This window comes from Eumetopias jubatus, unplaced genomic scaffold, assembly GCF_037043125.1.
Source record: "Eumetopias jubatus isolate StellerSeaLion01/CBP00866 unplaced genomic scaffold, mEumJub1_p1.0 scaffold_8, whole genome shotgun sequence".
NCBI classification, from domain to species: Eukaryota; Metazoa; Chordata; class Mammalia; order Carnivora; family Otariidae; genus Eumetopias; species Eumetopias jubatus.
In genome coordinates this window covers 49,396,840-49,413,449 of record NW_028274814.1, presented here as the reverse complement: position 1 = coordinate 49,413,449, position 16,610 = coordinate 49,396,840, and the positions used below count along the sequence as shown (strand labels likewise).

Below are 16,610 nucleotides of genomic sequence, written 5' to 3'. Positions count from 1 at the left end.
ACACTTTCCCTGTGGGGGGCTCTGGCTTGGCAGCGTGGACAGACAGACACTCCCTCCCTCCACTCCCGTGGAGGAACGAGCTCATGTGGAGTTTCTAGCACAGGAGTTTTAGTTCCTTGAATACCCTTTCCCCGCTTTAACAAGGAACATGCTTGAGTTACCTGGGAAGGTTCTTAGTGGTCATGTGTCAGTTTGGGAGGAGCACTCCTTGGCAAGGAAGAGAAAGGGCTCAGTCTGATCAGCTAGATCAGCCCAACAGTGGAAGGACACGTGGAATGACACACTGAATCAGAACACCCTGACATTCCAGCGTTGTACAAGCAGTGTTGCCTGGTTGCCTCGGTCTAAATGAGAGTCCATCGGGCAGCACCAAGAACCACACCAAGTGTATTGATAGCACCACATCCCAGTCTGCACCCCAGGGTCCTGTGTATCTTTTAGTTGAGGAGGTGGCTTAAGGGACTGAATTGAATTGCCTTGTTTGGGAGTTTCTGAGCAGCCAGATCTCTTATGATACCTAAGAGAGGGTTCTGGATGGTTTGCAGCCTTCCAACCATCCAGAAGCCCCTGACCAATTGGAAATTCCCTTGGTTAGTGAGTCTGCTCCTCGGAGTAGACCGAAGAGTGGCACAAGTGGAAGAGAGTGCCGGGAAGCTCTGGTCGTCAGTTCTTGGCAGTCCACTTTGTTGCCAAGGTCCAGCTGCTCATTGGATGTTCCAGGGATGTGGGACAGGTGTTTCTTCAGTATCTTGTTGGGGGGGGGGAATAACTGTGGAAAAGCACACAAGCTTCTCACAGGCGCTATAGAAAATGACAAGGTAGCTGGAGACAATTTCCACTACAAACACCCCTGTTGCTCTCAGCAGTTGGAGATGGTTGTCAGCCTCATAATAGAAAGATGCGGTGGTTTCTTGGGGGTGATTTCTCCATCAGCTTAGAGCTTTCAGCTACTCTGAGATTATTTGGGAAGAAAGTTATCAGATGTGAGATGGCTTTTATGTTCATTAGATATGGAAGTAAAGAATTGTGGCCTGAATTCCATTCCCATTCTCAAGGCCACCTTGCTTGGGCAAAAATGACTTTAGAGAAGGGGAAAATAAAGACATCCCCCAGGAACAGATAGGAGAAGTCTTCTAATGAGCTGTCTCCCTCCAACAAGTGGAGACCTATGCCTACCTATAGGACCTAGTTACAGGGACATAAAGAAATGCAGGGTTACTGAAGGATGCTCTACTGGAATGGGCTTAATTCTTTAATATGGAACAGGTCCTCTTTGGGGATGGGGCTAGCTTATTAAACTTTTTTTTTTTTTAAGATTGTGTTTGTTTATTTGACAGAGAAAACGCAAGCGGGGCGGGGGGTGGTCAGTAGGCAGAAAGAGAGGGAGAAGCAGGCTCCCCGCTGAGCAGGGAGCCTGACTTGGGGCTCAGTCCCAGGACCCTGGGATCGTGACCTGAGCTGAAGGCAGACACGTAACTGACTGAGCCACCCAGCCGCCCCTTAAACTTGTTTCTACCAGGTGCAAAGGGTTCTCTTAAGCTGCTTGGGCAGCTGATTATCAGGGAGACCATTTTACCAAGTCTTCTAGTCCTGAAACTTGGACCCTTGTTCTGCAGTGAATTCTGCCTGTACTGGCCTCATCTGCAAGCCCCCCCAGCCTGGGACCTTGACCCTTGCCTGACCAACTTTCTCCTCTTCTAAACAGTCAGTATTCCCAGGATTAACTTGATAGCTATATACTATTTTTCATTATTATCTTAAAATCTTACTTAAATCGTATATTATCATTTTTCATTTATTAGCTTAGCTCCCCTAACTGGATTCTCTTTTTCTTTTTTCTTTTTTTTTTTAAATTGGATTCTCTTTTTCAAGCTGAAAACTATGTCTTTTTCATCTTTGTGTTCCCCCACAAGGCCCAGCACTTCTTAAATTCTCAATTCTCAATTCTTAAATATTTGGTATGTTAGCTTACATGTAGTTTTGCCCCATTTATATTTCATGTGATTCATTTTATTAGTGTAGAATGTAAGTGATTGTATTAAGCAGTGATGAAACTAACCTGAAAGTGTAGTGAAAACTTGAGATTGTTTTAAAATAAATGATTTACAAAGTATATTCATTCAGAGCAAACATACAGCTGTTATGGGGAAAGCAATATGAAAATGTTTCCATCTGTTGAAGTAGATTTAAACATGATTTTAAGAGCTAATAAAAATACTGTGATGAAATCATGTGAATCTTACTTGATCCTTAAATACTGAATGTTGATAAAAAGCTAATAGCTCTAGAGTCCTAGCTCCACTCATAGGAAGATACAAGTCAGTGAATCCATATAAACTGAATGGTTGTGATAATTTCTATATGTTCTTAGAGGTGAATATAAATTGATTGTTCTGTTTAGCCATTAGGAATTCTCCCAATAACCAAGCCGAGCCAAACCATAACATCGTTTTACCCCCAGAGGAGTAAAGGGTTTAATTACCAATAGCAGCCTCATCTGAATAAGAAAGAATGAATTTGGATCCCTTTGGGAGGTTCTCCATCATCATTGTTGGATAGGTGATGACAAAACCATCTTTCCCACTTTTTTTTCAATTTTGAAATCTGTTATTAAATAAGCACAGTTTAAAAACCCATCTATGCTCCCACAGCCATCTGTGAAAACAAGACCGAAGAATTTGAATGGAGGGAATGACGGAAGGGTGATGTAAACATGTGTTTCACAAAAATGACCATAGTAGAGGCTTCTGGTTGTGAGGGTTGGCTTAGATGATGCATGTGGAACCCCCCTGTATCAGTTGTCTTCTTTTAAAAGCTGTTATCATCCTGAGTTGGAAAACAAATAGTTGCCACCATTGACTTACTGATCAACTTTTTTGGTCTTGGTAATGTTCAGAAAACTAGTTCTCTTTAAAAAGTAATCTTGTTTCTTGGCCTTATTCATTTCTCAGGGCACCAGATTGAACATAAATCTAGAGGAGAGAAGAAAAAACACCGAACTTGGACTTTTATTTCTTGCTAACATGGCGAAAAGAGAATAGATGGGTCGTTAGTAGACATAAAAGATCAATCTACAGATGAGAAATACTGTTGTTATTTCCTTCTCTTTCCTCACTGCTGTGGTTCTGAGTAAAAGCAAAAGGGACCCACCGCAGTTTATTAACTCTGTAGCACTCATTTCTGTCCTGTGGTGAGACACAGGATAACCAACCCTACAACAAAACACCGCACATGAGTCACAGACTTCAGCCCTGCCATTTACAGGTGAGGAAAATAACGGAGCCCTGAGTGACTCTCCCAAGCTCTCACCCCCACCATGTGCCCAAGGCCCATGTCCACAGTCATTCCAGAGTCTTGTGGAATTTCATCAGGAGGCTGGACTGAAGGCTCTTTTTGTGGTAGCTCTTTCTCAGACTCTTTGTGGATTTCAGAGTCATATGCTTACTTCCCATTTTATGGACTGAAGCAATGTATAAAAATATACTGTATATAAAAATTTTTTTAAAGCATTAAATTATTTTAGCGGGGGTGATCATCACATAAAAGTCTTAACTCCTCTGTTCTGTGCTGAAGGATAGTTCTAAATAATGATAGAAGATACCATGTATTAAGCATTTACTGTTGGGTACGATGTTAGTAAAGCACTAAGGGCTTTTGTAAACATTTGTCTCAGAATTAGCTAAGGTCTAGATTGATGTTTGCTATGGTTAAAGACCAAATACACATTTCTTTGTTTTGCATTAGATTTGCTAGTCTAATTAGAACTAGGAGGGAGTAAAAGTGTATTTGACTCTACACTTTTTCAATTTAACAGGGATCTAGATTCAGTCAGTGGATCTGTATAATAAACCTATAGCTTTGTTTAGTGGAATCAGTTATCATCCTTCCTAATGGAAGTACAGTAGAACCCTGTCTTGCCAGTGACAGATTTTACTGTGCACTCTGTCGTTACCATCAGTTCTGTGACCTAGTGACATTTCTTCCGTCCTTTTGTCTAGAGAAGGGTGTCTTCAGTCATCCCATCCCAAATCCTGCAGTAGTTGGTAAAAGAGATGGAAATGAATGGACTTCAGTAAAAGTACTACAGTTGCTCAGGAGTTGGCTGTTCTTGGGTTTAAAAAGCTGCAGGGACTGAGAGCCCCTGAAAGCAGACTAAACACAGGTGCCGTCTTGCCCGCTGGCGGCCGTGTCCCTGTGGCCTAGCTTGCATGAGGCCCTGCAGCCTGGATCCTCTCTCCCCAGCTGCCGCCTGCCAGTGCGGTGAGCCGGTTTGTGTCGCTGCCCCTGCTCCCGGTGCCAAAATCATAACTGCGACCATGTCTTTTTTTGAAAATGGGCTGCAGACCAGACTAAAGATAGTTCCTTGGTTCCTCATGCCGACCCTCTGCATGAGCCAGATGACGACAGCCTCGATAACCACGGTGGGCTCAGCCTTGCCCCGGTCGTGTCACCTGTGGCCCTGGAGAAGCGCCAGACCCAGGACTTTCATCCAGTCCACCTGTCAGGGTTTCATGGGCACTTTTGTGGTTGGGCCCGGGGCTGAGCGACCAGAAAAGCAAAAGGCTCGGCCCTGCCCTTGAGAACCTAGCAACCAATTTGGGGAAACATGCCTAAAGTGGACAAAAGAGAGGGGCGTATGATTCTGCACTATACTGTGTGATAGAGTGAAAACGGTGGCGGGATGTCGTCTGCAGAGGTTGGGGCAGATTTGATTACGGCAGTGGGGTTCTGACTGAACCTTGGAAGATGAGTAAGATTTGGAGGGGGGCCTTGGCATTCGGACGGGGGGAGAACACGATTCAAAATGTCAGGACTGCACTTTGATTTTAGGGGGCCGTAGGGGGACTAGAGTGGATTTCTTTTGCAAAGGGGAGAAGTGGGAATTGAGAAGAGATGAAATCCAATTATGCAAGCTCTTTAAACCAGAAGGACAAACCTGTGAGCCGTCGGGGATTTGGCTGCAGGCCCTGCTGCCTCCCAGTCCCCTAGGTCTGTCTTCTGAGTTTGCAGGGTGTCCACTTTCCTCCTCCTGCCAGCAGCCGAGTCAAGCCCAGAGAACCCCCCCGCCCCCCGGCTCTGAGTGCTCTGGGAGCCTCTTCACTGGCCTTCTCCTATCTTCTGCCTTGCCACCTACAATCCGTTACTCACACTGGAGCCAAAGTGGTATTTTTATTTTAATGTAATCCAGATTATTTAACTCCCGGGTCTAATATGCATCATTGCTTTTCGGATAAATTCCCAAATCCTTCACTGACTCACCAGGCCCTATAGTGGCTGGCTCCTGCCTACCTCTCCAGCTTCATCTAATGCCATGTAAGTCCTCAGTTCGTTTCACTTCTGTAGGCCTCCTCCTGGTTGCTGCAGACCTGCGGCGTCAGTGTCTCTGGGCCTTCACAGAGGCCCCTCCTCCTGTCCTCCACTCACTCACCCTCGAGCCTCCTGCTGGATTCAATGTTGTCGTCAAGCCTTCCCTAGCTACCAGGCAAAGTTGGTTTTCTTTGTTATACACGCTTCTTTGACCACCTACCTATAATTAGTTAATTATTCATCTAATTATTTGGTTAACATTTATCCCACTAAACTGTCCATTCCAGAGAGGGCCTCTGTTTTGGTCACCACTGCCCCCATTACCTAGTGCTGTGTCCTGCTCACGGTAGGTGCTCATTAAATGTCTCTTTGAACCTACAGATGATTCCAGTGGTCTCGAGTTGTTTGGTTGACTGAACAGGTAGCCCTTTCTTCCTGCCTGCTTTGTCAGGTCTCCAGGGAAGCTGTGCAGTTGGCCAAAGAGAACTGTGCATAGAGAGGAATACATAGAAGTAGTCTATGGGAAAGCCTCCTACAGGCTAGATCAGAAAACTTTGAGTTTCATGTAGGAAGGCCTGAGAGATGAGTTATATGGTGATTCACAGACAGTGTACAAGTTAGTCAAATTTGATTTTTAAGAGTCATTCCCCAGGGACCAGACTCATAGCCCTTTTTCTTCTGACTCATAGAGTTATCTCCTGATTAATAATCTCATTTCACCGAGCCCTTTGATGATCACAGTAGACCTGTCCAGCAACCATTTCATCCTGATCTGGGTCCTAATTGTAGTTGGTCTGATTGGTTTCCTGAGGTATGTGCCCTGATTCCCTGAGCCCTGGGGTATTATTAGACCTTCCAGATCGTATGGAGTTCTGAGCTACTTAGGGACATCTGAAAAAATTTTCTGTCTCCACCTTTCATGTAAAGTCAGCAGCACACTGAAGATTGGGTATGACAGAAACACAGTGAGGATTCAGTGCTGCTTTTCAGTGACCAAAGTAGCACTCACCAGTTCTGCCTTTTTTCCTTTAGTAGCAGAACAATGTTTTTCTTGTCCTGTGCTGCCTCTGTCACCCTGAGAGTCTCTGGGCATTGTGGTCTAGGAATAGGAAGCAGATTCTGGGCCCCCACCCATGCCAACATCGTTTTAGGCTTTGAATGGAATCAGGAAATCCTTCTGAACACCAAAACTATACAAGACTTATGTCCATCAACAGCTATTCATTGTAACAAGGAAGGATTCAGTAAACATTTATTGAATTTCAGTTATGTGCCAAGCACTGTGCTAAATGCTGAGGGGATTACAAAGGAGTGTGAGACATAATTCTTACCCACAGGCAGTTCACAGTGTATTCTAGCTGGAGAAACAGAGGCCAGAACACACACACAAAGATGATTCACAGTTACCAAATCAGTGGCAAATACTCATTGCCAGATGGTTGCCATAAATTTTATGAAAGTTCTAAGTTGTCAAAATCGTATATAGATGCAGTGGTCAGGAAAGTTTTTGTTTTTTAAGATTGATTTACTTATTTTAGAGACTCAGCACACATGCAAGCAGGGGGAGGGGCAGAGAGAGAGAGAGAATCCTCAAGCAGATTTCCCGCCGAGCACGGAGCCCAACGTGGGGTTTGATCCCAGGCCTCAGATTGTGACATGAGCTGAAATCAAGATCAGCTGCTTAACCAACTGAGCCATCCAGGCACCCTAGAAAGATTTTTTTTTTTAATGCAAGAGAAGAGTATTGAAACTGTCAGAGAGTAACTCAGTGAGGGAAGATAGTAGGGTGAAATTTGTCTCTGGGACCTGGCCCCCATCACCGACCTGAGACCCGTGGCCAGTTCTCCAGAGCTCTGGGTGTCTCTGTGTTTAGAAGGTTTTGATGTAAAGTGTATTTTATTGGTTATGGTAAGAAATCTTTGGAATATACTTCTGTAGAAGAAGTATGACTTGTGCTTGCCTATGGTTTGGAAGGAAATAACAAAATGGATTGGAAGAGAGATTAAATTGCCAAAGGCCCAAGATTGGAAAGCACATTGTGTTAGGAAAACAGAAGACCAATTTTCCTTTTCCATGGAGGGTGGTGGCATGGAAAATCAGGTTGGACCGTGGATTGGGATTAGATGAGGAAGGGTCTTGAATGTCTGGCTCACAATTTTGGATTTTATTCTGTGGGTATTGAGAGCAGAGATCACATCAAAACTTTATTTTAGGGTGCTTAATCTGGCAGCAGAGTGGATGTGAGTGGGGAGGAGGAGAAGTGGATCAGGGAGAGCCGTTACTGAATTTATCTAAGAGTGAGGGATGAAGGTCCTAGAGCAGGGGGGCAGCAGGAGAATGGGAAGGCAGGGCAGAAAGAAGAGACATAAAGGAAAGTCACTATGGGGGCGCCTGGGTGGCTCAGTTGGTTAAGCGTCTGCTTAAGCTCCATGATCCCGGGCTCCCTGCTGAGGTGGGGAGCCTGCTTCTCCCTCTGACCCTCCCCCTGTTTGTGCTCTCTGTCCCCCAAATAAATAAATAAAATCTTTAAAAAAAGAAAAAAAAAGGAAAGTGTGTTGGCACAGCAACTGGATGTTGCTGAGCTGGGAGGTTGGGGTTGCCATGGATGGGGATGCAGAAGGAAAGAGAGGGAGACATTGGCTTTGACTTTAAGTGTCAGTAAATCTTTTAAGTGAAAATGACCAAAGGGAGGTGAAAGTGTCAGCTTGGATTTTGGGACATCAAACGGTACAAGCTTGGAGATCTTTGATTTTCAGGTGAAATGAGCAAATGTGGTCTCTTCAATAACCTCCCCTTGCATGCCTATGGCAGTAGGGGCCTCCTGAGTCTGTCCTTCTCAGGAAGTCCCCGGACGCTGATTGCTTACCCTTGTCTTCACATCTTCATGTCACTGCAGGACCAGTCGGGCTGCCTCTGCAAGTCTGTCTCCCCTCCTACAGAACTCATTGGTTTTATTCAGCAAGTGGTGGATTCTGGCCATATTCCTTTTGTTTGGGTATTCTGGTTGCACTCTTTAGAATAATCTTTGAGAGCATTTATTAGGGGTCCGAGCTGCATGTTCTGGATGTTTTAAGAGGAGGAGTTTCTGGGTGTAGCTGCTTATTGCCAGTTGGAAAGATCAGTAAAATAGCTATCATTCCATATCTTCTGAGAATTCTTTACTAAACAACACTTCTGGATTTTGCTAATTGATTATGATAATGTTATCTTGAGAAATAATAAGATCTAGATCTTCTGAATCACAAGAAATTGCATTATTATAGTATGTGGTGGTTTTTAATGCTAGTACTTTGAAACTTTAAAGTCTGTTTTGTTGTCTAGGTGATAACTGTATTAATCCAAAAATTAGATTAGATAGAATTTCTCATTCCCTGACTGTGCCAGGTGAGAGAGTTGTTTAATACAGAGTGAACTTTTTTGGAGATGTCATTTATGGGACAAGTTTTGTGAGACCCAAACTACTTGTCTGGTTTCCTGGATGGTCTCCACAGAAGTGCATATCTGTCCACTTTCCTCTTGGTCTGTGCTCTGGTAGATACGGAGCAGTTGGAATAGGAGCTTAAAGTCAATGCCTTAAGTTAGGGATTTTTCTCGTCAGCGCTGCTCAGTGGAGATTGGCTAAAAAAGACACAGATGGAACACTACTAAAGTTGTTGAGAAAAATCTGCCATGCTCTCTACCCTCCCAGAAATGATTTATCAGACATGTGTGGCTTGGCTTACCCAGACCAGCCTACAGTACAGCTACTTCTGTATGTTCGCTTTCTCCAGGGGAAATTATGGTGACTTCGTTTTTGTTTCATTTTTTTAACTAGTTTCAACTCTCCATGTATACAGTCTGCGGACCCTGGAAGAATTGTAACCACACTTGAGTCTTTTTGTGAGTGGCTAGAGAACAGAGAACAAAGCTGCTGGAATCACTCACTTCATTGTGAAGTGAAATGTACATCTCTTGTGAAATAACATTTCAACAATCAAAATATACATGTCAGCAATTTAGTTTTTAATATTAGGATTGTCTCCTAATAGCAAAGTAGCAGATTTTATTTTCAGGTTGGAGAAAACTCTTCTTTACAGGTGGGGTGTACTTAAATCCTTCACATGCACTCCGGAAGAAGTAAGTGAATGGGTTGTATTATGTCACAAAAAGGGAGTCTTTGGTTTTACAAAGGTTAAACTACATGAGAACTATGTTTAAAAAGTATGAAACCATATAAACTATGAAAATGATTTAGTATGAAAAATTAATTTGCATTGGTTTTTTAGAAGCATGTCTTTCATAAAATCGAGCTTGGTATAGATACTATTTCTGTATAGAGCTGTGGAATCCCTTCACAGTGTGGAAGGGAGTAGCCTTTAGCTCTTCTTCCCACTCTGCACGGCCCTGTGGGGCTGCAAGAGCTCCGAGGGACTGGCCACCTGTTGGCACTGAAGCATAAGCGAAGTCCTGTGTTTCTCCCCGCAGGGAGCTATCTCTAAAGGGATGGAATTGACGTTTATCTCTAGTTTGACTAAAAGACTAGGGAATCCGTTTTTAGAATTTGAGACTTCAACATTTATTTCACATCACTAAGCTTTGGTAAAGTGCTACTTTTGTTTATTACAAATACTCCTTTTTAAGAAAAATCACTGATTTATAACTAGTTGCAAGGGTCAGAGAGAAGAGAAAAGAGTGACTAATTGGAATTGTTTAGTAGAGTTGTTATATGTATTTTACTTAGCAGATTTTTTCCCCCAAAATTAAATGGTGGTTCACATTGGCTTTTACAGAAAATGGTGTTTGTGATTAGAATTGTGAAGGTGGTGCTCTGAAGGAAGAAGGTTTTCTTGGCTGCATGAGAATAAAATGGTATATAAGTTATGAATGCCTTTATACCAAACGTTTTCTCTGTTCAGAGTGACATATATGTTTTTATTTAAAAACGTGCATTCTACTGGTTGGATTTGTGAAAGACTAACAGAAATTGTAGTTTGTCTGCCTGTCCAAATCTGTGGAGGCAGCCAAAGATGTCTGCATGTCTACCTGCCCGTCCCCTCGTCCGTATTTCTCTGCGGGCCAGGCGTGTCTGCACACACGTCTTCCTTCTCGAAAACAAACACTTCAGCATAAGGGGAAGAGTGGATACCACCGTTTCTAGATTCAGGTCTATCTTTGGGAAGCTTGCCTGGGTTGCATGACTTTGCGTTTTCTCCATTCCCAGATGATAAGCAGCATACAATCTAGGGAGAGGAGAAGCGTGGTGAGATTGGATGGTGAGTTCAATCCTTGACCAACTTTAAAAGTATTTTAAAAGCTTTTCAACACAAGAGGATAATGAAATGATGTTGTGTGTTCTTGTCATGCAATCTAACACGGAGTCTGGGGGACAGCGGAGGGTTATGACAGGGCAGAGAAGATGACTGTTCTGTGTCTGTCAGCCATTTGTAACAAAAACTTTGCATGGATGAATTATACTTTTCTTCTTGTGAGTTCTGGTTTGTAAGAGGAAGAAGGACATTTTAGACATATTTCAGAACTGAGTGGCTGATGAGGCCACAGATAGTTTTTCAAGAGTTCGGGGAAATCAGGCAGTGTCTCATCTGTTGTTAATTAATGAAATGAAACTAGGGTCACTAGAGTACAACAATGAATGAAAGGTCAGTGAATGGAAAAAACTGTCAATGAAGGAGGGTGTTAGCAGAGTGGAACATTGTCCTAGATAAAGATCAGGGAAAATGTACTCTTTGGCTGAGGTAGTGTTTTCTGGAAGTGACTAGGAGCCATACTTCGGGACATTTCAGTCCAGACTGAGCACTAAATGAATGCTCTGATTTCAACGAAATCTGTTAAATATTTTAAGGCTATTCAGGTTTGTGCCAGAGATTAGTTGAAAAGATATGTAAAAAAGAAGTTTCTTTTTGTTTTATAATGTGTTCTACAGTGTGTTATTGCTGTTTTGTTTGGCTTTTTGGTTTTGTTTTGAGGTTAAAAACTGGTTTCTTGCTCTCAATTATTTCTGGTCTCTTAGAATTTTCTAGAACTGCCCTCACTTTTGAGATCCCCCCGAAGTTAAAGCGATTTGGGATCACGGAGGTAATTAGTGTTAAAGCCGACCTCAAACAGTCCAGGCCGGCTGACGCTGTCGATGATGGTTGCCAAATTGTACCCTCTCTGAGAGTTGCCTTGTGGAGGATGGCCTGGAAGTCCTTAGGACAGCTTCACCACCATCTTGCACACTGTGATCATGAACAAACCAGTGACTGTATTTCTATCTTAACTAGTTCATCTGTCAGCTCTGTTCTTGGTTTCATGTGAAATGAGTGCATTTAGAATCTCTTGTGTCTCTGCTCATGTCAGACCGCTTTCCCTTTTTTCTCCCTCATTGAAGCTTTTGAACCATATATGGCTCCGGGGAAGTGAGGCTCTGCCATCAGTTTGGGAGAGGCCCATGGCCATTTTTAGCCTGGTATTGAGACCTAGCAGGTCATGGCTAGTGAGGGCAGGACCCCATAGAAATCAGCAAGGCTATCCCTACATCCTTACAGTTAATCCTGTAGTATTTGGAGAAGATGCATAGCACAGCGATTGACAGTATGGTCTCTAGGGCCAGACTGCTGGGGCTCATATTCTAGTTCTGCCAGTTGTTACCCCGTGTCTTTTTGAACCTCTGTTTTCCTATCTATAAAATGGGAATAATAATAGCACCCACCTCCTAGTTATAAATATTGAATAAATACTTGTAAAGTGCTTAGAGCAATGTGTGTCACTTAGTAAATGTTAGGTAATTCTTTGATTACTTATATTATTTGTACATCTGATTACTTATAAATTACTTATATTATTTGTACATCTGATTACTTATAAATATAAAATACATTATTTGTACATCTGATGGAATTCAAGTGGAGTTTCCTTGGGTTGTCTCTCTTTTCTCTGAGAATGTTTACTGGAATATTGTTCTGTTGGATTTAAATGAGAGACTAGTACATGAACTGTTTTGGAGCCAGGATAGAAAAAAAAATGTGAGGACAGTTCTTTGTAGAAACACCAGAACCACAGAAGTTAGTAGAAGCTAACATTTAAGCTCATACAATTAAATTGTAATCAAAATAGTGCCTGTCGGTTATTATGGTGGGTAGGTGTGAGATAGGCAAAGAATGGTGAGACCCTCCCTTTAACACTTATTGTTATAAAAAATACTTTGGGGAAAAAAAACCACACACCTTACTTAAATGTAACTGTATTATGCAATTAGGCTGAAAAAGAACAACACTAATAGGAACAAAATTATAAATCCTAATCGATGACCCTCATATACATAGGCCAATATAGGCTGACCCCTTTCTTGAGATTGCCCGTCAGTCATGCTCATGGGTATAGGATTCTGACTGACTCCGTCTCAGTACTTGGAGTGGTGGCCCTAGTGTAGCATTTCCTTAAGTATGAGTTGCCCTAGCTATTAAAAGATTTTAGTGGGGGAAATGGCAGGGGGCAGGCCATGGTCAAATAAGTTTCCCAAACTTATTTGAGTTAAATTAAGCTTGTTTTTTTGGAGATATTTTTTGGAGCCTTTAAAATGCTAATGTGTGCTGTGATTGTCCCAGGGAGGTAGGATATGCAGTACTTCCCTTACTTTTTGGACCAGTATCTCATCTGTTAGCTTCCTGCAAGACCCCAGTGCTTTGGCGCACACTTTAGAAAATGTAACCTGAGAAGCATTGCTTTTTTCCCTTTGTGTCTCTAGTGAATCTTAACAAGATGTAGCTGAACAATTAGCTGCAGATCGAGGGTGGAGGAAGGCCTCACGGGTGAGGCTGGGTCCTAATGCATTTGAACTCAGCCTGGGCACGCTCTGCCACACAGTCGATCATGGGACTTGTCTGTGGTTGGCTGGCTGTGTGTGCTTTCACAGGGCATGGCAGTGTGGTGATATTCCTGGATGAGAGAATAGCACCGAAGTGTGAAATAACAGTGGCTTCTGTGTGGCTGGAGGTCATGCTTGGGAAATGGTAGGCAGTGAAGCCACGAACCTGTACAGGGACACGTCCTGAGGGCCGCATCTATCACAGGAAGGAGTTGGGGAGTTCTGTAATGGAACCACCTAGTCTTTCCATCAGGTTATCTTAACAACTTTAGTAAGCACACTGCTGACGTGTCAAAACCGTGCACTTAGGTAGGAGGCTAGGAATGCACACTTGAGCATTTTGCAGGTGGCATAGTTATCACCCACTTCCTACCACCCTAGCTTGCTGCATTGTGGGACCTATACTGAGCCTAGACAGTAGACACAGGAGTCCAGATTACTGCCAGGGACAAAAGGGATGACAGTCTCCCCTCCCAGCTCCTTGCGCATCTGCAGTTTTTGGGGGCATGTTTTGTATGCTTCTGGAAGCGACTGAAGACTAATAGAATGTAACTCAAGGATCCGAAGATAAATATTAAAAGAGATTTTAGTATCTTGTTTAAGGCTTGATTAAAGAGGTAAAAGTAGGGGCTGCCCTGTATCCTAATAACATGTTAATTGTTTTTTAATTAAATAGTACTAAAAATATGCAAGTATTTCCTGTGATCCAAATCTCTTTGCTTCCTGACAAGTAGTAAGGGTTTGGCTAGCAGGGGATTTACCTGAAAATTTATCAGAATCTTTAGGTTCTGGGTTTGGGTTTGGATAGCAAGGAGTGTTTAGATTGGAAAACCCAGGGAAGACCTTACTCATTTTTTCTTTTCCAGAGGAGGTGAGTGTGCCTCCTGTGGCTGGACAGATTTTTCTTCATTACGAAATGGCAAGATTGTGACTTAATGAAGGTCATAGAGCAGATCACTGTAAGGACTAGACTAGGAAAAACGGGATTTTTCTGGGTCTAGGAATCTTGTCATGAGGCCTCCATGTCCCCTGAGCAGTTAGGGTCTGTCACCACTTATTCATAGTGCTCAGCAAAATGAACTGCAGAGCCCAGGAATCCGTGGTAATTATGGGAACCTTGATTAATGGTCCAGGAATTTCAAGGGCTTGATGTGGAGGCTATTTGCAAGAGTAGGGGTGCATATGTTTGTGATACCTATGAAATTTTAAAAAAACCTATATAGTAGGAAGATTTAAAGTTAATTCTAGAAAGAATTTTTAACTTGATCAATTTTATTTTGAAGAAACAACATCTGGCCTCAGGTCACGGGTTTTTTTTTTTAATATCCTCATTTTGCTCCTGTGAGTATTTGTCTTGGCTTGGTTATTTGCTACTTATTTTAAATTCTCTTTAAGTTCCACAGAAAAGCATTCCTTGGGGGGTGGGGAGCCAGGACGAAATATAGGATATGTGACGTTGGAGAGCGAGAAAGAGAGGAGTCCTTCTAAGTGTCCTCAGGGCCACATCCCCCTCTCGTGGCCCCATAAGCTAAGGCTCGGTGCTGGGCTGTGTGCCATACTTAGCGGTTGGTGACTGCGGACAGGAGTACGTGTGCAGGGTTGCTCACCTACATCTGTGGGATTTGCTTTTGCTTTTTTTTTTTTTTTTAAGATTTTATTCATTTGGGAGAGCACGAGTAGGGGGAGGGGCAGCGGGAGAAGCAGGCTCCCCACTGAGCAGGGAGCATGACAATGTGGAGCTTGATCCCAGGACCCAGAGATCACAACCTGAGTGGAAGGCAGACACTTAACATCTGAGCCACCCAGGCGCCCCTGATTTTGCTTTTTAAACTGTTTTATTTGAGCAGTTCATGGAGGGCTGATTTTTATCTTTGTATATGGCTTAATTTTATGATGTTTATTCTTAGGTGGGTTTGCAGAGTTCTCCCGTTGTTTCCCTGGCCTCTGTGAAGGAAAATCTGCTCTAGTCCCTACCTGCATCTCTCAGCCTTGCCTACCTGTTGCCAACATCGGGCCAACCCGAATTCTCCCCAATCTTTATCTTGGCTGCCAGCGAGATGTCCTTAACAAGGTGGGTGCTTTGAAAACATCCTTCACTGCAGGGTTTCTTGTTAGTAGCTGGAGAAACTGTGATTGCCTGTTCACTGTCATTTTAAACACATGCTGCTTCCAGAAAGGAAATACACCATGCTCAGTGTGACTCCCTGCAAGCAGTTGGTTGGGTTATCTTCTGGAGGGCTATTTTGTTTGATGTCATCGATTGCCACGAGAAACCTAATCTGTTGCCATATTGGCTTGTTCCTCGACGGTCCAGGAGACCTGGGATAGGACAGGATTTTTCATAAGTTTAGCCTTATTTTCTTAGGGTATTAATTGTTCTATTGTAGTAATTGGGCGCACTCAGGAAGCCTAAGACTTCCTAGATTATTTCACATGTAGAAATGTATTTACTGAGGCACACTAGAAAGGGACTCGAGTTTGGCTTGGATTGAGGAAGGACCTCCGGCCGGAGGGATGGGGGTGGGAATAAGATGGTGAGGCCAGGGCTAAGGGCATGCATTTCAGGCTCCCCTGTCGGAGGCTCGCTGGAGCAGTTTCATTGAGAAGAGGGAAGAGCATGGATTCTCGCTGCAAAGGATGTGGACCATACTGAACAGGGTGTGCCTACCACAGGAACCCACATTGGAACCATTGAGTATCTGAGGGTACGAGCGGTAACAGTAGAACTGAGCTCTGTCTGCCTCCACAGCTCATATGCCCTTAACCAGTAGTGGTGGGAACCAGGCTTCTCACTGCCCAGAAAAGTGGTTTTTCCTCTAAAAATCTTTTTTACACCACCTGTAATTGAAAAAGCAGTCAAAGATGTTAATTCACCTGTTGGTGATTTACAGGTGCCACTTTCCTGTTAGGAGGGGCGATACGTTAACATTTTCTTCTTGGGTAACCAAAAGAATTGGGCTGACCATAAAACTAGCTTCCACGTTGGCTTGCGTTAGCATGTGAAAAGCAAAAATACCCTACTACTGGGCAGCGATGAGGCATTCTTTCATTTCTCTTTTTTGTTTTATTTATTTATTTATTTATTTTTAAAGATTTTATTTATTTATTTGACAGAGACAGCGAGAGCAGGAACACAAGGAGGGGGAGTGGGAGAGGGAGAAGCAGGCTTCCCACTGAGCAGGGAGCCCGATGTGGGACTTGATCCCAGGACCCTGGGATCATGACCTGAGCCGAAGGCAGCCGCTTAACGACTGAGCCACCCAGGCACCCTCTCTTTTTTGTTTTAAAAACTCCTGCCTCTCTAAAATTTTGCCTCAACACTGTTATTAATATGTCTGCTTTTACAGTGAGATATTTGAAAATTGATAGTTTATACTTGTATTGAGCCTTTTCTGGTGGGGTCCCAGTTCTTTTGAACATGTGATTATTACTCTCTTTTAAAGATAAGCAGACTATGTCA

At 43.2% G+C, this 16,610-nt stretch overlaps 1 protein-coding gene across 8 annotated transcripts in view; it reads left to right on the top strand.

Annotated features, from left to right (window-relative positions):
* Positions 1-16,610, top strand: part of DUSP16 (dual specificity phosphatase 16) — a 77,650-nt gene that overhangs the window by 40,159 nt on the left and 20,881 nt on the right. For all 8 annotated transcript variants that reach the window (XM_028119697.2, XM_028119695.2, XM_028119690.2 and 5 more), the window contains one exon: positions 15,058-15,221. In XM_028119697.2, coding sequence (XP_027975498.2) covers positions 15,058-15,221 — 164 coding nt within the window. The remainder of the gene's footprint in view (positions 1-15,057; positions 15,222-16,610) is intronic.